Source organism: Bactrocera dorsalis, chromosome 2, assembly GCF_023373825.1.
Source record: "Bactrocera dorsalis isolate Fly_Bdor chromosome 2, ASM2337382v1, whole genome shotgun sequence".
In the NCBI taxonomy this organism is placed as follows: domain Eukaryota; kingdom Metazoa; phylum Arthropoda; class Insecta; order Diptera; family Tephritidae; genus Bactrocera; species Bactrocera dorsalis.
This window is the reverse complement of record NC_064304.1, coordinates 101,639,543-101,665,045: the sequence shown is the minus strand read 5'-3', so window position 1 is coordinate 101,665,045 and position 25,503 is coordinate 101,639,543. Positions and strand designations below refer to the sequence as shown.

At 33.8% G+C, this 25,503-nt stretch overlaps 2 protein-coding genes across 21 annotated transcripts in view; one reads left to right on the top strand and one right to left on the bottom strand.

Moving 5' to 3' along the window:
- The window catches only part of LOC105234111 (hypothetical protein), a 30,209-nt gene extending 17,420 nt beyond the window's left edge, over positions 1 to 12,789 (top strand). For 5 of the 17 annotated variants that reach the window (XM_029548461.2, XM_011216379.4, XM_029548460.2 and 2 more), the window contains exons 6-8: positions 4,495 to 4,722; positions 6,762 to 7,010; positions 11,721 to 12,789. In XM_029548461.2, coding sequence (XP_029404321.1) covers positions 4,495 to 4,722; positions 6,762 to 7,010; positions 11,721 to 11,740 — 497 coding nt within the window. In that variant the 3' untranslated portion in view covers positions 11,741 to 12,789. Of the gene's footprint in view, positions 1 to 4,494; positions 4,831 to 6,522; positions 6,643 to 6,761; positions 7,011 to 8,965; positions 9,406 to 11,720 lie in introns of those variants that run through there. The other 12 variants (XM_029548458.2, XM_011216375.4, XM_029548457.2 and 9 more) reach the window with 8 other exon arrangements.
- The window catches only part of LOC105234114 (soluble guanylate cyclase 88E), a 134,295-nt gene that overhangs the window by 67,495 nt on the left and 41,297 nt on the right, over positions 1 to 25,503 (bottom strand). For 3 of the 4 annotated variants that reach the window (XM_049449136.1, XM_049449140.1, XM_049449137.1), the window contains one exon: positions 20,714 to 20,777. The gene's annotated coding sequence lies outside the window, so the exon portion shown is untranslated. Of the gene's footprint in view, positions 1 to 20,713; positions 20,971 to 25,503 lie in introns of those variants that run through there. The other variant, XM_049449138.1, reaches the window with a different exon arrangement.

The window sequence follows — 25,503 nt, the reverse complement described above, 5'->3', positions numbered from 1 at the left end:
CATTTTTAGAAGCACAAAAGTCAAGCGCACACGATCTCTCACCCACTAAGCATTCAATTCTGTAAAACACTGATTTTTTTCTTTCGCGAAAAGTGAAATGTAAATATATTTTATACGCTCCACAAAAAATTGTCAGAATTCTGACACATTCAATTGAGTTGACAATTCGATTTCAACGCGACAAATTAAATGCAACTCATTGCACTTTGTACTGTTGGTCCGTTATGTTTAGTGTCAGAATTTTGGTGCACAAGCATTTTCTTTTTTTTTGTTTTGCTCAACCAAAAATGTAAAGTTTTTCCTTTTGTGTATTGTTTCGTGTGTACAATCTTTGTGATTGTCAGTTAATTTTTATTTGTTGAATAAGTAACGGTTTTGAGTATGGAATGTAGGTGCACTAGTTTGACCCTTTTGTAGGTTGTGTATTTTGAAGATGTGGTAAGTACTTATAAATGTATAGTAAATAATCCGACTATATATTAAGATCAGTTGAGCTTATTGAAGTAAAACAGTGGGCTGGACACATACAAGTCGAACAGCAGTGTACTATATGCATATGCATGTAGCGAACACACTGCGGCATTAGCAATAATTGCTTGTGTTTCGATTTAACTTGTGAGAGCAGAATTAATTTGTTGAAAACCCTTGTCTTCCTTGGAATACAACTGATCAAATTTGACCCGGACAGATAAATTATAAATAAATATTTACGTAGAAGTATTTTATTGTCCGGTGAGACTTATAATTAATCCGTTTGGAATGATTGCTTACATGATCAAATTTGACCCAGACTGATAAAAAACAAAATAAAATTTCACCTAGAATTATTTTCTGGACTTATGAGATTATATATAACTAGCTTATTTGGAACTCTTGATTGTTTGTGTTTAGATTTTATAGTGCTTTAAAGTTAAAGTTTTGAGTTAGAAAACTTATGACGCTGACATCTCTAAGAGGCTTTCCAGAAAATACCACGAAAATTTCTGTTACGTGGGTGAAACGTAACAAATCTATCTTATGTGTGTAGTTAGCAAAAGAAACAAATATATGAGAAAACTAAAGTAGAGAGAAGAGAGAAGAAAAGCGGCAACATTTCCAGCAACTATACTTTGAGTGAACCTGTTAGTGTTGAGAAAAATATTCATTTAATGCTCAGAGAGTTCTTCAACTGGGGAAACTTTAAATTATTTCGTATTCAATTTCAAAAGTTATGAGTCTCAGATGATTGTGGGTAATACAAGAGATCGTCCTGTTTTATTTATAACTGGTCGTGCCATTCTCATGAAACAGTTGATTGCTAAAGATACTACTCAAAAGTTCGGCTTATTCCCCCTCCAAGTCTTTATGACAACGTCAATAATAAGGATGGTACGAAATAAGGCTGTCTATGGTTTATCTATTACTTCATAGAAATATAATTTGTAGTACGATGAAATATCAAATTAGAAGTTCTAGTTCTAACCAATTTTAAGCCAATAACGCTATATTTGTGTCACACTGAATCAGAACACCTCAAAGGAAGCTGCATTCCGAACCAATTCTCTAGCTTTTGAAATTTAATTTTATAGAGATTTAACGACAGTAGAGTTCATTGAACATCGAACTACCCGCAGATTCTTCTCAAATATCAGAGTTGAGAAGAAGAATTATCAATTAGTTCGAGACCTGAATGACCCATTTAATGGAAGAGTATATTTCAGGTCCCAACATTCCTGCCCGTGAAAGCTCCTTTCGCAGTAATGTTGACGGATGATATCTGGGTTCAATATATACATGGTTTACGTTCTTAAATCCTTAACGTGTTCCATCGTATAAACCCTTCGTATAACATTTTAGGCTTCTTTACATCTTATAAGAGAACCAATGAAAATATTATCTTCATTTTGCTTTAAAATTCATTTTACATTTCGTTTTTATACCTGGGGATTAATACAGCAGACGGTATGTAAAGACTAAGTGAATAATAGCAGCCGGAATTTTGTGTGCTTTGCGAATAAAACTAATTTCATTTTACTCGGATAGGAAGGTAAGATTAAAAGGTTTTTCTTAGTCATTCTAGTATGTATTTAATAAGACATTTAAAGTTGGTTGTGGAATTCTGAAAGCAGTGAGATTACAGCTTCGAATGTAGTTAATGCCATTTCTATTCCTCCGAATAATACATTTTAGGAATGAGCCATGAACTATCTATCTTCATGAGTGGTGACAGCCATCACACTCAAAAGAGTTGCTGCATTTCCTTCGACTGGCAATGCGCACCACATAAATTATAGAGAGATTCTTGGTCAACAGCTTACAATAGCAGCATATTTACATACCATATACATATATGTATGTATATTTGCGAGTATGTATATCTTATCCATCAACATATTGTTTCTGGTAGCTTGAAGCACATGCAGTCATAATTCATGTGCATATATTAAAACTTTCACTGTTTCCCTACCAATATGAAAGCTTGCGTGATTTGCATTAAATAAACACTAGAGCTTCATCAGGCAGGTAATGAGAAATGAAGAATGAAACATATTTTGCTTCATATTCCATTTGGCGCAGAATGCATCTCTGTAAAAATAAAAGTGTAAGTACTTTCGAAATACGTATAAACAAATAACCAAAGAATTGCATAAATTTTACGAAAATTTTCATATTTATTCGATGTAAGGAAGTGGTTGTTCTTGGTGTTGGTATAGCAAATATTAACTTTTCCTTGAGACAGTATTACGTTAATGTTAGTTTCAGTACAAATAAGTACTCGCAAAGTATTTTTCTTGACTTGTGTGATCAGAATTAATCTTGGTTTACTTGTAATACATCTGATCAAATTTGACCTGAACTGATTAAATATAGACAAATATACAAGTACATATTTTATTGTCTGATGTGGTTTATAATTAGTCCGTTCGGAATGATTGCTTTTCAAATCAAATTTGACCCGGACTGGGAAAACACAAAAAAAGATTTTCGTCTAGAATTATTGTATTGACTTGTGAGATTATATATAATTAGTCTACTTGGAACTCTTACTTACAAACATCTGATCAAATTTGACCCTGACTGACAAAAATCAAATAAAATTTCACTTAGAATTATTTTGTTGTCTAGTGAGGTTTATGGTTAGTCGGTTTGGAATGATTGGTTACATGATCAAATTTGACCCGGACTGACAAAAAAAACAAAATAAATTTTCTTCTAGAATTAGTTTGTTAACTTGAACAACAAACAAAAAAATACATATTTTCACCTATAATTTCATTTTTGACTTTGTACGATTATATATAATTAGTCCAATTGGAACTCTTGCTTGCTGACGTCTGATCAAATATGACCTGTATTGATAAAAAAGAACGGACTTTGCGTGGTTTATTAGATATCTATATTCTTCTGATATAAATACTGATGCTTTACGAAAACTTTTTTGAATAAAAAAAACAAAAACAAAGGAAATTTAGCCGTTTCTAATCCTAAAAAATGTATACTGTTACGATTGTAAAAATTCTCGGTTTACGATTCTCTTTAAGTTCCACAAAAACGAAGTTTTGTGTTTTTTCCCTGTTAAGATTCCGCTTCATCCAATCTTGGTAATTTTATAGAGGACGTGGCGGGAGTTGTTTTTCTGTTTGATTAAAACCCTCTGCTAAGTTTCTTATTTAAGATAAAGGTCTTGCCGAAGAAGAGTATCGTATACTGAAATATGCTTCTCCGGTACTTCAGAAGAATCTTAATAATTAAAAGCCTTAAAATTTAACATCGGGTAATAATTTGGTGAATTTCGAATTCCTGTGGAACGAACTGCCCGTAGATGTCGCTATGAACCAATCGACTAAAAGTGTCGCGCACTTAAAAAAGTCACTCAAGTTTGCACTTCAGTCAAAAAATGGAGGAACATTTTATTATCGAACAGGAAAATAGTGAAGTTAGAAGATTCCTTTAACGAACTTGTCATTCTCATGGACATATCTAATATAAAAACAGAGAAATTGAAAGTCAGGATTGAAAAGCCTTTTGAGTGAAATAAATTTAGTAGAATTCCATTTTTCATTAAGAGATTCCAAAAACCTTTTTACATGGAAGAGAGATCTGTTGTTGTTAATAAGTTGCCGTAACCAAAGAAACCTATCCCACAAATAGTTTCTTTGTAGACCGAGAGATAAATAAAAGAGGTCCTAAAAGTAGGCGAAGCTATTATGAAACAATTACAAAGTCACGGAAATTGAGAAGAGTGACTTCGCAACTAAGGTTTTAAGGTTTTCCCACACACTTATGGTACAAGAACACGATTTTAGTACAACAACAATGAGGAGCGCTTTGGTAACACAGTCTCAATTTGTATAATATTAAGCAGTTTTAGTTCAGTTAGGAGCAACACTCCACTTCATATGTATGCCTTTGAAAACAAAAAATAATTTTTTTTTCAAAGAAAATGCTAACTACATATATGTTTTTTTCGCTCTCTTAACATGCCTCTTTTACACTATCTCTCTCTCTTTGCAGCGCGCCGATCACCATCACCACGTCCAGGCCGTTGGACTCGTGCCGGCAGTGAACCCTATGTGCCACCACCAACCTACTGGAGCCGCGCACCAAGCGTGTCGCGCGCACCATCTGCTTTCGAACGCGCACGCAGCTTGGCACCAGCCTTGATCGATCGTGCACGCAGCTTGGCACCCAGGCCATTGTTCCGTGCCAGCTCGTTGGAACCATTGGATGAACTCTTTGATAGTAAGTTAGCTGATAGAACTTTTGAGCGTGCCGGCTCACCAAGTCCCACTCCCGTTAAGGCTGGCCGCTGGGGACCACGCCTCAATGAAGTCTCCTATGATGCTAATGGTACGAGCAAATGATTGCGCTTAAACAGCACTCACCGCGCCACCTAAGCTGTAGTCGCCATCTCCCAAAAGTTACACTCCATCACACTCGCTCTCTCTCTCTCTCTCCTTAAATCCTTTCCTAGCATACTATAAGCACGCTAGTAATGCCTATCATAGTGGGTATGCGGCGACAGCAGGGTGGCGAGTTGTGCAAATGAGTTGCAAAACAAAATTCCTTCTTTTGTTCTATTCGGTTCTAGTGTTGCCGTTATTGCTGTTGTAGTTTTATTTTTTGCTTTTTTTGAATTCAAATATTTCCCTCGCTTCCGGCATTTGAAGTAAATGAATTGAATAATTGGCAGCCCGAAATTTAGTGCGCATGAAAATGTCATGAAATTATGATTTTTTACCTTCTGAATATTAATTGGCAGTTGTTATGGCAGTATGATGAAAAAAACGTATTAATTTGTGAAATTGAGTTTATGAAATTTATATTTTTTGTGCTTTGCGCCAATAGCATCAGAGTAATTAAATTGAACTCGTGCCTTTCGAACAATGCCCCGCCGTGAGCTTGCACCGCTTTCGATGTCCTCAAGGCAAAATGACCTTTCACCTTTTTCATTACGCAAATGGCGCAAGAAATGGTTATACATTTTTTGTTTTCAATTATTGTCATTATCTTTTAATATTCACATTTAATTGACATTTTACTTTTCGCTTTTTTATTATTATATCTAAAACGTTTTAGTCGCCGCTTGAATTGTTTTATTATTTATTTCTGGTATTTGCTTTATTGTTTTACTTTTTTTTATAAAATTTTTTTCTCTTTTTGCTTAAAAAATTTTGACAGTATATATCAGGTTTTCGAGATTTTAATATTCACGAAATTCGGCGCACAAAGCGGCCATATATACCAACCGCTCAAAATCAAGATATATATCTTTTAGCAGAATTTTACGCTATAAAAAATTTACCTTTGAAGGGCATTATAGTAATCGTTTCGGTGTAGAAAAAATTAACGGATTTTCTTGTTTTTATTTTTTTCAATTTTTTCGTTTTTCATTTATAATTTTTTTTTATTATTTTGCCAAACTATTTTATCGTTTTACTGCTTAAATTTATGGACATATTCTTTGTATTTTTGGTTATTTTCTGAAGCATGCAGTACCTTACTGTTTTCTTTCAAAATTCAGATAAAAATTTGTTCAACATTTTAGCATTTATTACATTTCTTTAAATGTCCAAGCATGCACTCCCCTACATACTTCCTTGAAAACATCTTGAACTTAGCTAAGCGCCATTTTTATTTGTATGTGTATGTTTCAACAGCAATTCTAGCTCTTAGTCAATGTTCTTAGTTGCTTTTGTAGTGAATATGTTTGTTGTACGCAGCGCAAAAAAAGAAAAAATCAATGAATTTGTGTCGGGTCCCAGCAGCGGCAAGTTTCCAGAAACCGTCATTCCAACACGCTGGCCTAAAAAATTACATACAAATTTTTTCCTGAAGCTCATGTATAGCAGCAAATATGTAGATACATATACATATATGTATGTGTTAGCAAGCACATGGAAAATATGAAATGTGCATTTCCTCCATTCACGATATATTAGTTTTTGTTCTAAAACATTGTTTTTCTCTTTTTTTCCTGTGTTTTTTCCAAAAATGAAAAACAAACAAAACATAACGACGCGTCGCTAATTATTGTTATAGTTTAAAAAAACCACAAAATTTTCTTTCTACTCTTCTTACTGCAAACATCACGCTGTCACTACAACAACATAAACCAAATAAAATCAAATAAAAAAAACTAAAAAATAAAAAAAAAAACAATCCATGCACCATTGTATGGAAATCATTAACAAACATGAACATAAAATCATATGACAACAACAACAAATAACATCAAACAACAACTTAAATAAATAAAAACACCTACAAACAAAAAACAGGACTTCCCATCTTCCATCCACGCAATCGCTTCAGGGACTTGTTGAACCCCAATCCTTATGCGCCCATCTCAGCATTCACACGCGATCCCTTCTGGTGGGATGTCGATGATTTGGTGCCCCTCCGTGCTCTCTCCGTGCCACGCGCCCTCTCCGTGCCAAGGGGTTCCAGCCCCATTGCACGCGACTCGTTCTTGTCGCCAGTGAAGAATCGTTACTTGTGGTCCAGACATCCAGCTAGACCATTGACCCGTAAGTATTTATTGCATTTACAGTTAGTTAAAAGTTTTACTCTTTATTTACTTTTTTACGTATTTACCAATTATTGCACAATATTTGTATTTGATTGAATAAAGTGGATTTTTTCTCCCTTTGTTCTGTATTGTGATATGAAATTGTTGTTTACATACCCATCCCTAAGGCATACCACAAAATCTCATATGTTCCACATTTTCAAAGCACACACACAACAATGAAAATTTTAAAGCAGCACAGTTAGATTTTTAGCAACACGTAGTAGTTAACACAACACAAAGTTAGTCTTACGAATTCATACACACGAAGCACATAAATTTTGATAAGAAAGTTTTAAATTTATGGGTCTTGAATTTATCACTCATAACACACTCACCTTTGACTTTTGGCATTTCAATATTTTTTCGAACACACATTATTTGACACTAAGGCATAACTTTTCGTTTAGATGTATACAAACATACATATGTACACAATTTAATATATTATAAATCTACTAAACAACTCATTCCTAACATATTTTAACAAAAAAATTCATATTCAAACTAGTTGTACTAACTCGTCATGAAAAAATCACAAATCATCGAGTATGTGATTTATATACATACATATGTAAAGGGTGATCCATTTCGAGGTTACCTATTTTTTTTTAAAGAAAAAACACAGAAACTTAAAATTTTATCTCTTGCAAATGTTGGCCGCAGCTGCGTCTCAAATGGTTCATCCGTTAACCAATTTTCGGTAATTCGAACATTTCGACTTCATGGTCTGAAATTTGTCCACATAGATTTTAGATTTTACATATCTCCACAGGAAAAAGTCTAATGGTATGATATGATACGATCTTGGTGGCAAATCGACCGATCCAAAACGTGAAATCATCTGCTCACCCAAGTGTTCTTTCAATAGATCCAGGATTGATGCGATGTGTGGGAAGAAGCCTTGTTGAAACCAAAAGTAGCCGAAATCACTGGCTTCAATTTCAGGCATTAAATAGTCTGTTATCACGACGCAATAATGGTTATCATTAACAGTTACCTTCTCATTTCTCATTTTTGAAGAAATATGGACCAATGATTTCACCGGCCTTACTTACGGTATTTTATTTAAACTTTGCCCGACAGGGTATAAGAGCATATGAATCTTCTTTCTAATACGTCTTATTCGCAAGACGATAAGAAAATGTTATTTTGGAACACTACTATAAACCCAACAACTTCACTCCTACATTTACAAATGTATCAGCTCATGAAGAAATATATAATTGCATTGTACAGAACCGGCATGATATGACAAAATGTTATCAAAAAGCAAAATATATTAATATCTGTATATATGAAAAGTACGTGTCACGTTGTTTGTCCGCGATAGACTTCCTAAACTGCTAAACCGATTTTAGTAAAATTTAGCACATAAATAAACCAGACATCTCCTTTAACAATGCATATTGGCCGGTCCCACAATTTGTTGATTTTTATTATGTAGAAAGACTAGTAACCAGACATTGAGAAAGCAGCCTTAAATTCGTTATTTTTCCAATGAAATTGGATTTGTATGAACTAATTCAAAATTAAACCTCAAGTAGAATCTTTTGGATCCTTATAGCGATAAAAATGTTTTCACCTTTATTCGTAAATAAAATTTTCACTACATTGAATAGTTTATTATATGAATAATAGTATAAAATGTATACCACAGTAACGCGTGGCCGGATCCACTAGTTAAAATCTATAGTATTACATACTCAATGTTTACTTAAAATCCCATTTAAAATAAATTTAACTACCAATCATTTCAGTCAACAACTCCTCAATCATAGAAATCTATCACATCCAACAAACAGATCTCGTCTATTCATTATTCTCTTGTATATATTTATAATTTTCTTTACATTTATATTAATCCGAAATAAATTGTCTTAATATGTATCTCTCTAATCATTTTCATAACAGCTGAAGGCGATGAAATTTTGTAAAAGGAAATTTACTAATAACTTTGCATAACATCGACAACGAAAAATGAACAAAATAGAAATATTTATCAAAACGAAATTTAACGGCTGTTTATCAAACCTTTAACAAACTTTGAAAAATAACATTATTTTCGCAAACAAAAAATTGAATTGAATAAAAATATAAAATTAAAATCTCATCAACAAAAGTAAAAACCACGCAAAATATCATAACATACTACATAAATATGGTATACTATATGTATATGTAGCATAAAAATCTCTTCACTGAGTTGAAGTGAAGCAGTAATCTCTATACTTATCTCGTATTTACTACATTTACTCCAATTCTATGTTCTAACCACCAACAGCCAGCCTTTAAGCCAAACAAATTGTTAATGAAATACAAATGCAATTACTCGTACATTGTTATAGAAATTGGTAAGACAACATTTGACATTTGTAAATATGTTTTCCATGCATGACAGTTCTTAGTTGCTGTGTAGCGCGCCATCTATTGCACGACACAAAATTCGCAATTAGTCGAAATTAATAGTATTGATCATTAATGCCTGCATATTGGTAGTATTTCCTTAGTTTTTACGCATAAATATGTAGTAATGTGTTGGTAGTATAAGTATTATAAATAATTATTTGTTTAAATTATATTATGTATACTTAGTTTGCTATTCTTCTTTGTTATTTCATACATTTCTATTTGTATGCTATGTATGTATTTATAGAGAAAATATTCCAACGAGTGTTTGGTTATAAGAAATTCATTGTCTTTATTTCATCAAGATTTTTAAAGAGGCTACAAAATTGTGTTCATTGCGACTAGCGTTCTCGCCTGCCTTGTGAGCTTTCACTTTCCAGCATACAGTTCGACATGAAATTAATTTATGATGAGGAATTGTTTTCGAGAGCGGTAGGATTAATATAACATTCTGAATTTGGATTTATCTTAAAGTTGAGGCCACTGAGTTCAAATTTCGGTAGTAAATTTTAATAATTTCGACTCATTGATGGATCGTATATCTTTTCATGATGAAATGGAAAATCTTACTAATGTGCCAAAGAGCGGAAAATATATGGCGTTTTTGTTGTCCCTATCGGTCTACTTTTGTAGTGCCCTATTGAAAAATCCTACATAAATCTCCTACAAAACCAGTTTGTCCTAAGGCAATATGAGACCGCATCCTCCCGTTTAGGTGGCAGAATATTCTTTAATTTTTCAAATCAAAATTTCATTACTAAAACTTGAAGAAGTAATACCTTCAGTTATTTATTCGACATAAATTATTTTTTTGCTGAAATATATACATTTACAAGAAACTCAATTGTCTAAACAAACCTTCTTCAAATTCTTTAAAGCTTTTAAGTAATAATTCTAGTCTTTCTTTCTCTTAACCCTTTCTAAAATAAATGATGACGAATTCTCTGAAGGATATTACTATTAATCTATATATACCTAATCTAATAACTCGGATCTAATACCATATTTCGACAGACACTTTATCAGAAGATGAAGAAGAAACTGCTGAGTAGATTATCTCACTAATCTGCTGATTTAGCTAGTTTCACCATAAAAAAGTTACACTTGTTTATTTTGTCACCGAAGTGATTTAAAGCAAATCTACTCCAAATCTCCCTGTGCGACTCTAATTTCGCGTCAGCTGTTTGTCACATTTTGTTTTAACACACTGGCAAACAAATAAGTAAAAAATTAAGTGATTACAAGGGTTTCCTCGGGTGAAAAACAGCCTTTTTTCAACAATTTTTTTCATATAAAAAATAAAAATATGTTATTAGAACTGTTTTTTGTTGCAAACATACACTATTAAGCAAGAAATTATGAATTTTTTGGGAAAAAATATTTTAAATTTGGCCATTGCGACGCCATTTCCGGTGACCTCTCGAAAAACAAATGCGCCCAAAAAAATACCTGTTTTAGTTAAAAACTTTACTTAAAACTTGGATGAAGGAAAACAAAAACGGAAATTTGGATTTTTTTCGAGAAAAACACGTTTAAAGACGGCCTCGAGCGCACAAGTTCTCAAGATTGTATCTCCGAAACTATTACTCGGATCAATTTAAGAATTTAGGACAATATTCTAGAGGGGTTGTAGATTGTAGGCAATAAAAGAACTGGTAAATCCATGTAACCCCTTCAAGCAATATCAAGTAAATAAGTGAAAATGGCAAAAATATTAGGAGAGGAGTGAGCCCGTCGAAGACGATCTAATAAAATCCTGTTACGAAATGATGCCACAGCTTCGTTCGGCTATTCAAAAACAGCTGTTTTAAAATCTCTAACGACAGTGAGGCCAGTTTAGATTAGTGCATTGATTAAATGCAATGTAATCACTCATCAAGCTTCTAACACTATAAAGCCATAAATATTATTGTCGAAGAATTCCATAAATAAATTTTCTACTCGAACCTAAGCCCAATAACTTATTGCAAGTATTTTTAAAGAGTTGTTGTTGAAATATATACACCGCTCATTATATCTGTTGGAATTTGCTTCTCACAAGGCAGGTAACAAGTAGTTTTCTACCCAAAATAATGCTTCCGGCTCAAGTAGTGCTTTTTTGAGTAGCACAAAGTAATATTATCTTTAGTATATAGTAATTGTATGTAACACGGTATTTTCATTGTATGCAACAACATTTATGTGGAATTTAAAACAAATATTTATACTTAAATATATTTTAAATTAAAATAAACAAAACTAATGCATTTGTATTTTACAGCACACCGTACGATTTTGTAAACACCACGACAATTTGAAAAAAAAAAATTATATGCGAGCTCTTTTCGCATTCACGAAACAAGCAAAACGAATAATGAAACGAGGGCCAACTAAGGAAGAAATCGAAAATATACTAAATTAGTCGACCTTATCCAAAAAAACGAAAATTTTTTCAACGCATAAAGATAAGCACACCCACAACAACAACAACCAGAAATTTAAGAACAACTCACGGAAGCAAAAACTTCAGTGAATTCAATGAAAACAAATTAGAATGGGTGTACAATAGCAATTAAAAAGTAATAATAAATATAACAGCAACAACAACATTTGTTATTAAAATATTTACGATTCAGTTTATTTACTTACAAAATCTCATATTTTGTATTTTGTCTAGAAAATGTATTTATTTCAATTTTTTGTGCTGCCAATGACGACAACTATGGAATCGAATAGAAATAAATAAGTAACGCAGTAAAAGTAAAAAAAATTAAATAAAGTAAAATAATACAAAAAGACCTGAGTGCATATTTCCCGAGATTTGTTTTTGCTGACAACAGCAGAAACCGAATTAATTTTCAATTTTTATTCATAATATTAACTTTTCGATAAGTATTGCAAGCATTATGTGTAAAAAATGATTTACATTTATTCTCAGAGCGCGAAAATGTTTAATGTTTTAAGATTACGAGTATGAGCTGAATCTAGGCTCTGTGGTCTTATTAGGTTTAGGCGTTGTATAAGAAGTATTGTTCCTTTTTTGTATATTTGCATAAGTCTTATTTAAAGCTTAAGTTTGGATAAATGAAGAAAACATTTCGAAGTAATATATTTATGTTAAAACACAAAAAATAATAAAGGCGCACACAAACACATTCAAACAATTGTGTGTGCCTTTGAATTTTTTGTCTCAGTGTGTGTAATTGTAAAATTTACAATTTATGTTTTGAAGTAAATCAAAAACATTTTTATGAAAAATTTAACTGAATTGTATATATCTGCCAACTTTTTATAAAATATGAATGCTTATATAAATAAAATGCAATCGTTGCAACAACAACACCACACAATTTGCAGTGTTCGCTAATTAATTTTAAATCAGTTCAATGTGTAATCAACATTTCGGTGTGGGAAAAATTTTGAAAATACTTCCAATTTGCCTAAAGTTTTATACACAATTTTCTCATGAGATAAACAACAATTTTTGTCTTTTTTTTTGTTGGTAATTCACTTGCTAAGTCCAAGAGTAGAAGTCATCGTTTAGGATGCCTGCGCTTGATGCGCATTTTGACAGACTCTGCGACTCCACTATCGATACCTCCTCAAGTTTATCATGCCGTGAGTACCCCCAATGCTTACAGCGTAGTCTTGTCAATGCAAGACAAGTGCGCAAGAGATGCTCCATTATTTTCCTAGTCCCTGCTCTAGACATTTCCTGCAGTCTTCTCAGTCTGTCAGCCTCATATTGCGGGCGTGTGTTGCGACAATAAACAAATTTCTTTAAAAACAAAAAGTTCCTTCGATAGATGATAGATTATAATTATTATTAGAATTGTATTCAAATATCAGGAAATGTAGGAGGAAAAGCTAAGGCACAAACCCAGCAAATTAAAATGAACATTAGCTACGTCTAGGCTGTTCCATTTCGAGGTTCCCTACTTTTTTAAAGAAAAACACAGAAACTTTAAATTTAATGAGAAATATTTATTAACATTCGAAAGAGCATTCTTAGGATTTATTTTCTGAGGTTTATTTCTCTCAAATGTTGGCCGCGGCTACGGACAATTTTCGATAACTCGTTGGAACATTTCTGCCGAATGACACGGGTTAAGATTTGCTTCAAGACCTTAATCGAAGCGGCATTTTTCATATAGACTGTAGACTTTACATATACCCACCCACAGGAAAAAGTTTAACAGACCGGCCCAAAGCGTAAAATTAGCTGCTCACCGCAAAGTTCTCTCAATAAATTCATTGTTTGATGGCCGGTTGTCATGCCTCGGTAACGTAATAACGGTCGCCATTGACGGTTACGTTCTCACCGGCATCATATGAACCGCTGATTCCACCGGCCTATAAAACACACCAAACCATTGCTTTTGCTGGATGAAATGCCAGCTCTTGAATCTCTTCAGCTTGCTTTTTGTTCCAAATGCGGCAATTTTGCTTTTTTACATACCCAATGAGACAGAATTGAACCTCATCGCTGAACAAAATTTAGCTCGAAAACATCGGATCTTCTTAGAACGCAAAACGATGTCATTGGGAGGGTTGAGTGACTTCAGTAGGTCTTTCTATTATACAATGCCAAATAATACTACTTTGAGTTGCTCAACGTCAGTATACACTGGCGTATTAGTTTTATGAGGCTTAAATTCCAATCGTTGGGAATACTTTCGCCCGACCATATTCTACAAAGAAGCTGATGTCTGCTGCTTATCAGTTCTTCGCCGCAGTATTTTGTCATCAGAATATCCTATTTTTTTCTCAATTTATAGCTTGCATGACGGGGCGGACATACAGTTACTATGACTTCAGCTTGTTTAGTCTATCTAACACTAAATCTATTGCCAGGGTATAAAAGTATAAAGTAAAATATAAGATAACCTCACAAACTTAAAAGCTATGAGTAATCAATATTTGAGGGTGCATGAATCCTCGATGTTCATATTTGGAGCAAAAACTGCCGGCTATTTTAGTAAACTGTGTATCTTTTTTATATTATTTTCTTTTCATATTCCAAAAAGAAATTGAAATTAAAAGGCAAAGTGATAAACATGCAAACAACCACTTTCGCTAAGAGCAATTAAACCTGCCAAATAGCTTAGAAATTGCACACAAATTGCGTGCCAAACACTTTTACACGCGTATTTACCTAATGAAATGATGAACATGCTATACAAAAACAATAAAAACATTAAAAAATATCTCCTTGCAATCCATTCATAATTGTCGCCTCAGTCAATAAAAAAACAACTGCGGGTAAAATAATTAAGAAAGCAGCTAAAGTCATTATTTGCGACTAACAACGCCCGCAGGAAGACACTTGAGGCAGAAAGGAAAGTCAAACTAGTTAAGTAAGTAGCCACAAGCGCAGAGCAAACAGGCACTTGGAATCTAAGAATGTAACTATTCAAAAGCAGACAAATACCAACAACAAAATAGGGGTACACACATACATAGAAAAAAACAAAAAAGAATGGAATGAAACTGTTAAGTCACCCAACCAATTAATAAAATTCAGTTAAACGCTGCGTGAGCAAATTTCATTTATAATATTACAAAGCCAGTTGTGGCACTTTATTTGCACCTACAAACGCACGCGCACACTCAAGGGCCAGCCAAGTAATTGAGTGCACTACCAATTCAGTCATATTTAAGCGAGATTGTCCCTTCAAGTGGCTTATGGCGTTGCCATCACGCTGTGTTTGTGACGCAAAAGTGTCTGTCTCGAGGGCAATACGAAGACAGTCAGTTGCTGTTGTCTGCACGCACGCAGAATGGCATGACTTGCATGCTCGTCATTGGAAAAGTTAGCGGAGGTAGGGTGACACTAAAAGATGGCACAATTAATTTAGTATTTCTGCCACATACCACTCGGCGACAAGTATTTGGTTAGCACAAACATTTCAAGAATATTTCAAAAACCACTAATTTTACGCACACGCTATAACTTAAAATTCAATTAGTAAATTTACAAAACTCTACTGCGAAATAGAAAATAGGTCGCATGAAATTAGCTCGACGAGGCATTAGTCGAATACCTTCCAAATAAGTTTATTATAAACATGGAAATATTGTTTTTGTAAAATAAAGTCTGCAATTGACTCAAAGCGGTTTCCCCGTAGAGATCTTTTGAGTATGCTGAAAAGCAGGAACTCACAAGGGAGCTAAATCAGACCAATATGAGGGTTGCAGCACGGCATTGCTTGAAAATTTGACGAAAAACTCATGAAAAACCAATACAGTGTGCGACGGCGCATTATCGTGGTGCAAAAATCAAGAGTTGTCGGGCCATAATTCCGGCCTCTATTTACGAAAAGCTTCGCCAAACGATGCATAATACTCAAATAGTATTACTTGTTGACAGTTTGGCCGTTCGGAAGAAATTCCGAGCCCACCACACCTCTATAATCGAAGAAAACTGTCAACATAACCTTGATTTTTGAACTGCTTTGACGTGGTTTTTTGGCTTCTGTTGACCTTTGCCACAATATTCGGACGATTAGTCGTTTGTTTCCGTGCCGTAAGCATAGATCCAAGACTTAGCATAATATTTAATACGTTTTATGACATCCTGGTAAACGAAAAGCATTTCACAGACATTAACATGCCGCCCTCCGCAAAAATTTAGTGATTTTGGAACCAATCCTGTTTTACTTTTCTCAGGCTCAAATGAACATTTAAAATGGTTTTCAATGATCTTTCCGATATTCCAAAGATGCCAGTAAGATCTCTGACTGTTAACCGTCGATTCTCAAGCACCAATTATTTTATTAACCTGATGATCATCAGTTGATGTTGATGACCTTCCTGGATGTGGTGCATCGAAAACGCGTTCTCGACCCTTTTGGAATAATTTGTATCAAAAACAGACACAATTAGCACGAAGACCTTTTCCAACATTCGGAACGGTTCGGCTCCAAAAATTTGATTCCGCCTACAAAATTTAGTGGAACTTTTTTGTCTTTGTTGAATAATTTCAGTCACAGTAAAAATCGCCGAATATACTTCATGTACCTCAGAAAGACAAGCGTGTACTAAATTCTAATGGCTATTATGTTGTGACATTTGGCACAAGTGTCACTGACAGTCATATCAACCTAGAAAAAATATAAATTAAATGTCTTACTACTTTTTGCTCAGGGCAATATAATCCTCTACAACGAATTTTCGTTACAATGAAGTCTTTTCCAATCTTCATAATGACTCCGCATACGAAATTTGGTTAGAAATACAAAATTTGAGACAAATTCTTTGTTCGATATTTTTATATATCTATATATATAAAAATCAATGCCACTTTCTTTGTAAGTTCATCACTCATAAACGGCTGAACCGATTTGGCTGATTTTTTTTTTGTTGTATTTGTTATTATAAGGAGAAGGTTCTTATGTAAGAAAAAATTACGAAAGTTGCCGGAAAACCCCTAAAAATAGCCCTTTTCTTTTTCCCATACAAACGTTTTATTTTGTATATACATACATACATATTCATATGTATAGGGTGATTTTTTAAGAGCTTGATAACTTTTTTTAAAAAAAAAACGCATAAAATTTGCAAAATCTCATCGGTTCTTTATTTGAAACGTTAGATTGGTTCATGACATTTACTTTTTGAAGATAATTTCATTTAAATGTTGACCGCGGCTGCGTCTTAGGTGGTCCATTCGGAAAGTCCAATTTTGGGCAACTTTTTCGAGCATTTCGGCCGGAATAGCCCGAATTTCTTCGGAAATGTTGTCTTCCAAAGCTGGAATAGTTGCTGGCTTATTTCTGTAGACTTTAGACTTGACGTAGCCCCACAAAAAATAGTCTAAAGGCGTTAAATCGCATGATCTTGGTGGCCAACTTACGGGTCCATTTCTTGAGATGAATTGTTGTCCGAAGTTTTCCCTCAAAATGGCCATAGAATCGCGAGCTGTGTGGCATGTAGCGCCATCTTGTTGAAACCACATGTCAACCAAGTTCAGTTCTTCCATTTTTGGCAACAAAAAGTTTGTTAGCATCGAACGATAGCGATCGCCATTCACCGTAACGTTGCGTCCAACAGCATCTTTGAAAAAATACGGTCCAATGATTCCACCAGCGTACAAACCACACCAAACAGTGCATTTTTCGGGATGCATGGGCAGTTCTTGAACGGCTTCTGGTTGCTCTTCACCCCAAATGCGGCAATTTTGCTTATTTACGTAGCCATTCAACCAGAAATGAGCCTCATCGCTGAACAAAATTTGTCGATAAAAAAGAAAAGAACCGAACACTGATTTTGGTAATAAAATTCAATGATTTGCAAGCGTTGCTCGTTAGTAAGTCTATTCATGATGAAATGTCAAAGCATACTGAGCATCTTTCTCTTTGACACCATGTCTGAAATCCCACGTGATCTGTCAAATACTAATGCATGAAAATCCTTACCTCAAAAAAATCACCCGTTACATATGTAAGTAAAAATGATTGTTTGTTTGTTAGTAACGCTAACGCTCGAGAACGGCGGAACCAATCTTCATGAAATCAGAAGTTGTTCGCTGTGGATCTGGAAAGGGTTAGATATAAAAAAAATCATTTACTTTTCATAAGGAAACGTCGAAAAATTGGAAATTTCCAAAAAGTGACTTTTCATACAATTCTTTTTTGTTTTGTTTTTCAATATTTTGATTTGTAAATTATTTGAATCGTTCAATTTCGGTCGCTTACTTTTTATTCCGGAAAAATTATTGAAAATTATTCAGTGAAAACTTTATGTGTGTTTCAAACGAAGTGATCAATTACAGATTGAAAGTTGTTACGAAGCAACGAAGACATCGCGCTAATATCGGTCGGCGCTCTTTTTGCCATCAACGTATGGCAGCCCAAGACATACGAACTACATGAGACTCCCAGGATGCGATGACATATGTGTGGAATTATGGATCGCTGTCAATCAGCAAGCGATCATCACGATAATATACTGTATATACAAGTATGGTGCAGTCAGATGCTGGATGTACTCTGTTGAGTTGCAAAAAAGAGGTTTGCCCCACGCACACATTTTTCTTTGAATGGTGGATGGTACACCAGATCAAATTGATGAAATCATTTCTGCGGAAATTCCTCATGCAGAGAAAGATCCATTATTCTACGAAGCGATGAAAACCAATATGGTGCATGGACCTTGCGGACACCACAATCCCACTTGCAATAAATGCACGAAACACTATCCACGTGCTTTTCTTTCGGAAACGCAAACTGGAAATGATGGAGATCCACTCTATCGTCGTAGCTCATCAGACGGCAATGGCAGGACATTTACCATTCAACTTAGAGTAGTGAATATCGAAGTCGACAACATATGGATCGTACCATATTCGCCACTATTGTCTATTTCACATTCAAAACCCATGCCAATGATGGATATTGTAGTTTGGTGAAATCGACTTTTCCGACTGTTGTGCATTTCGCAGTTCATTTGGAGAATGGCTAAAGAGTGTTTTTCAACCCAGAGAATACAGTACAGCCAGCGGAAACACTTCCAACAACAAAATTTACATTGACGAGTTTTTTCTCAACTTGCGTCAGTGATTCGTTTGTGAGAACATTGCTCTATTTGGAAATGCCTTGATATTATGCATAGAATGCATCGCCAAAGAATAAGCTACGCAGAAAGCAAGGCCAACCAATAGATTGTCATCCAGGTGTGTTCTCAACTAATTCCTTAGGACGAATTTACATAATCCACCCGAAAAACGACGATTGCTAATACCTTCGGTTGCTATTGATAAATGTACGTGGTTCAATTTCATTTGAGTCAATGCGCACTGTGAATGGTAGAGTGTGTGTAACATTTTGAGAAGCATGCAAGCAATTACAATTGCTGGAACATGATAATAAATGTAATCAAACGATGGACGATTCGATAGCTACTTCGCATGCCACTGAAGTTCGCACACTTTTCGAGATGGTCATTTCGACATATCAGCCTTCAAATTAGCGTCACTTACGGGATACGAAAAAAATTACATTGCCGATGAGATTTTACATCGTATTCGCTACGGATTGGAAATGGGCAAATTCCGATCGTCTTGACAATGACACGAAGTCGTGAATTATCCAGTGGAATTTCTAAATTCTTTGGAGAGGCTTGGTATGCCGCAGCATCATTTGCGTCTCAAAGTTGAACCTGTCATTATTATGTTTCGCAATCTTCATGCGCCGAAACTGTGCAATGGAACCCGACTGATTGTGACGCAGCTATCGAATACAGGGGGGCAGAATGCTTGATTCTACGAATTCTTTTGAGTTCCAACGATTTGCCATTTCAGTTCAAACCTATTCAGTTTCCAGGTAAATTGCATTTGAATTGACAATCAACAGGACACAAGGATAGTAGCTAGAAGAGTGTGGGATAAATCTGGAAATGCGTTTTTCACACGGCCAGATATACGTGGCGTGTTCACGAGTTCGAAACCCATCTTCTCTAAACATTTACGCACCAGGAAAGAAACCAAAAAAATTTTGTTCATCAAGCTGCGCTACAATAAAAAATGGAAAAATCGCAAATAAATGATTTTCAAAACAATATAAATTCAACTTTCTTAATTTGGTTAGAAATACAAAATTTGAGACAAATTCTTCGTTCGGTATTTTTATATATTTTATTATAAAAATCGCAACGCACTACTGAAGTGCTTCAAACAAACTGGTTTGACAGATCGCGATAATAGTCGGCATAGTATTTAAGGACAATCATACCAACTTAGCAAAATATAGTGCTTTTAATATTATTTAACCAAAAATTTAATTATAGAAAACCGCAATAAAACTTTAACGGAAAATTCCACATTGTAAAGATTTTTGCCGCCAAATTCTGTTTCCCAAACTTATTTCAAAAGACTAAAATTTTGCATAGTATACATGTAAAGTTTGGCCCAACAAAAAATTAGTAGTTATTTTGAAACCTATCCACCCATCATGTAATACTGAGGCATTGTGATACTTGATATTGTTCACTTAAGTGCTGCAAGCGTTTACCTGTCACTCACCGTACTCATACATATTCTAGGTAGTAAAAAGTGTGCTTTCGAAGTAATTAAATTACAGACAAAATCACAGCTTTGATGTGTGCGTGTCAAGGCATATCCTTGAATATTTTGACGCATTATGTATATGTGTTTATATAAAATATTGTATAACATAAATCGCTGGCTCGCGCCTGAATTGAGGCTTAGTAGACACCCAAACTTAAACAATAGTGAATTCACTAAAAAACTTAAATCACTTAAAACTTTGTACTTACCATAAGTGCGTGGATGGATAAGAGGTTGAGAAATGACGCTGTCTCTGAGCATTTGGAATGGTAGCTGAAAATAAGTGGTGAGAATTTTGTCAAATTTGGGATGAAATTTTTAGAGATGAGCGAAAAATTGACATTGAAAAGAGATATGAATAACTAACTTTTGATAAACTGAGGATAAATTCATGCATTCAACTTGCGGCGTTATTTATAATAAATATAAATATATTTAAAATTTAAAATATTTTGCAAATCAACTCTTCTCCAAAAATAAAACACAATTTCTTACTGTTAAATAAAGCATTGCCTATATGTAGGCGCAAGCAGTTTAAGGTTGTATTCTGATCTTTAAGTTACTTCATATTTTTAGAGAGTCTTGCTATAGATTTGTCTTTTCCTGGAACTGCACATATCCAAAATTTAAATTTATAATATTTAAATTTGTTCGTATTTCACCACGCTTGGACTTATATTTTTTTCGCATATTATTATCGTATTTGATCCACTTTTCGTTTACTGTTACCATTCGCTTCGGAAATGGTTCGATTTCATTTCGTTTTCGGCAAAGAACTGCGACCATTAATTTTCACGGACAATTCTTTTTGCCAGCCTTTTTATTCCATTAAAACCTTTGCATTGATGAAACAATTTGTAGTTCCTTAGCGAAGTTCATGGCTATATTTGACAGTCTTCTTCAATCTTTTCCATAGTTCTATCGAATTTTTCAACGATAGGTCGACCAGAGCGAGGTCTATCTCTCACATCGAAATTCCAGAACCATTGTTGTTGATACAGTTGTTGATCTCCGTAAACTGCACAAATTTTATTGGTTACTTGCGTGGTATTCTTCCTTTTTTATACAAAAATTCCAAAATATAGAAAATTTTTCATTATTTTCAATCATTTTTGAACAGCTGTACTTGTTTCAACTTCCCCGATTTTAATCTCACCTTTCCAACACTATATGGTATAACACAATGTATCACTGGAGATATACCACTGCAACGACATCTATTCAAAAAGACTTTTTCGACTATCCCATATTAAAACAAAATTGGACACATAAAAAGAGGTACAAAAATTTTTTTCGCTATTATTATAATTTTTGTCAACTTTTCCGTAGTTTTAGTTATTGCGACATTATTCTAGATTTAACATTTTTTTTTATTTCAGATTGATAGGAGAGTAGAAATCAATGGTATGACCATGTGAAAGTTTGAAATTTTTATTTTTAAAATTGTTTTATATTTTTTGCTTTTTTTCCCCAAATATGCCTATGATTCCCAAATTAAATTCCTTATATTATATATCCTTCATACATTCATAAAGATCCATTAACAGTAGTAGCGATGAAATAGTTAGCTACTTTTTCATAGTTACTACTTAATGATCGCTCAATCTGAGCATGTATACCACGCATATTTCAATCCTAAAATATATTATGTGTTTGCAAGCTGTACTACATCTTCAGAAATGTATGTATAGGTATACGAGTATGTGTATGTATGCAGGTGCGTTTGCGGTCTAACCACAATAATGTTCTGAATTTGGCAAATTACTTTGGCGTCAAAGCATTACTTGAAATTAATGATAAATTAGCACATTTCCAAAGCAAAGCTAAAGCTAAATTTTCGACAATATCTTTTATTTTTACCGCACATACACATCGTGGTAATTACTGACAAAAGCGAATGGCATGCTGCTAATGACAAGAAAACAAATACAATGTTATAGATTGAGTATAAGTAGGCGAGTGGGCTTTAATGTGTATGGCAATACCACAAGAAATTGTATTCCTTTTTTTGTTTTGTATAATGAAAGAGAAATTTGTTTACTTTTAGCATGCATTCCTTGAATTACGTACATAGTGCTAATTTTGGAAAGATATTTTATAATTTTTCTTTTATGAATTTTTTTTATAATTTTCTTTATAAATTTTTATATAGATTTTGTTATACATTTTTTTAATACAAAATTTTTATCAAACAGAGATTTTAATTGTCAAATTCAAAATGCTAACTAGCTATATGATCCTTAATGTTTTCTGAATAACCAGAAATAGAACTTTTATTATTGGAATATACTCGCAGGTATGTCCTTTAGTGGCAGTAGACAAATTTTTCATTCACTTATTTCAAAAATTTAAAATTTCACATTAAAGTAGATTTAAACGTAAATAAAACTAGCAAAGAAAATTAAAAAACACTAACAAAAATGTTTATAATTGGGTATCTCGACTGCCTCGTCACACACTATTGAAGCTTTTTCTCTCATTCGCTATTTGCATCTTGGAGTATTACTCCCACATGCAGAAGGAAGGCAACAAAGAGCGAAATTCATCACTTTGATAGGATGTACATGGCTCAATGATGATTGATTAATTCAAAGTACACATGAAAAAACCAGTTTTAAGTTTTCCATTACATATATGGTATTTACAGATATTTATAGAAATACAACTTCGAAGAAATATTATATTATACAATAATGGGGCATACTGGCAACTCGTAACTTTATAGTAAGCTTTAACACATTTGATGACAGACTCAGAACGTTTTGACATACGAGCGCTATTTGTGTTGTTTACAGTAACTTAAAATATTCATTTCGCTACAAAAATGGAATTAAATCGCAAATATTCTTTCATTATTACTTTTTACAGCTTTCGAGGTGGATTAACTCAGAAACAGTGCACCAACGAACTTAATTCGAGATTTGCATTCCTTAATTTGAATACTAGGCTCCATTTAGGACCAGAGTTTAACGATGATATGGTAAATTCAATCGAAGTCGTAGAACACTCCAAGACGAATTTCGTGAAGTTCTTCCAAAATTAATTTTTATACCGGAAAATATTGATTCTGTGCGCAAATTGATATTGCAATGCATTAAGTATGCTAGTCCCGTACTTTCCATATTGCATGAACATTTGATTGTAAGCAAATTTTTTCGCGTTGGATTCCACACAATTTGTCAAGTGCTCAAAAAAGGCTTGTGTCGAGTGAATGAGAGAAATGTTAAAAAGAATTCTATAGCCGTGCTTCGGAACACAACTATGATATCGTGACCGGTGATAAATCGTGGATTTACCCGGATGAGCCCGGAAATAAACAGCAGGTGACTGTATGGTTGTTTCAAGATGAGCCGAGTACAACAAAAGTTGTTTGCGCACAAAGCCCTTTCAAACAAATGGTTGCCTTTTTTTGGAAAATCTGGACATGTCGCAGCCATACCACTAGAACAACGCAGAATTCTGAGTCGTACACAACCATTTTTTTTGCTATATGTTTTTTAAGAAACGAGGAAAACCAGCCACCGAAGATGGAGCATCATCGATTGGAACACCCACATTTTTAAACACCTCAAAACATTGATTTGATGAGTCATCCACAGAATAAAAAATCGTGATTTTTTTATATAATTTATATTATTTATTTGTATTATTTATATTATTTATATTTATATAAGTTCGAACACAGGAGTTATTCATTTCTATGGCTTCACAAAGAACTACATACATATAGCTGTTAACGTACGATCTCTCTAAATCAACCATCAAACCTAACCAACCGGAGTAACATAAAAATAACTTTCATTAAATCAGAGTTCTTTTGATGGATTTTATTTTTTTTTTTCAAGGAAATGTAAAAAATTCTATGAAATTTGTCACCATTTGTTAAACTTTATCACCTTAACACATTTTTTACTCTCGCCGCAAATTTAGTAGACTGCCTCTGCAGTAAGTATATAACCAACGCGTTTAGTGAACGAAATGATAGACAAATGAGAAAAGGGAGATTGCTGGCAATAAACGGCAATCAAAATTGAAAAATATGTGTATGTCCCTTATTTAGGAAAACTTTCGTACATAAGCATTAACAAGTTGAAAAACACACACACATACACATGTATGTGGCACTCATTTGAAATTCCCAAAGCTTAAAGTGTTTACAACTTCATAGCTTTGTATATGTCTTTCATCACATCACTGATTTAATGGAGAGGAAATGTGGGGTGGGATTACTCAATAAATTTTCTATTTATATTGGAGGTTAGGAAAAGTTCACCAATGGTATTGAAAACAACAGACAACCACAGATTAACTCGAACTGTTGAAAACCCTGCTACACAAGGATGTGAATTGTATTTAGGTGACTCTTGCAGAATGCGAAATAAGTAGAATACTAGCAACATATACACACATACCCACGCTGTTACGTGATTTGAGGAATTAGTACTTAAAATTGCTATGAGTAATGCTACGAAATGTGGAGTAAAAGTGCATGTTGGCTATGATAAGAAGGTATTAAAGTGTAAGTAAGTGGATTAGTGTAAGCCGATTTATGAGTTGGCATGATTGTAAACTACTACATGAAGAACTTCCGGCTAGCGCTTATGTTAAAACTCCTATAAAAATACAAACTTCGAAAATAATAAATAAGGGATAGGACTATGGCTAGAGGAGAATGTAATATAAAAGTTAGAAAAGCAATTTTTTGTTGGAAATGCTGTTAAGTATAATCAAGAATTCCAGCACAGTAGCTTTCGTCAACTGACTTCTTTTTTACTTCATTTTGGTTCAGCTGGCATTGAATATTTTTGCTCTCTACAGTAGTAATGCCCATCTCCGTACCGTATTAACTTCGTACAGCTTGTCTTTCTTAGTGGGCATGTACTGATACCTATGCATAAAGGTCCATAAATATTCCGCTGAAGTTTTATGTCTTCTATATTTGTCTTTGCATTAGAAAAAATAATATACATATAAATAAAATATTATATATACCTTGAAT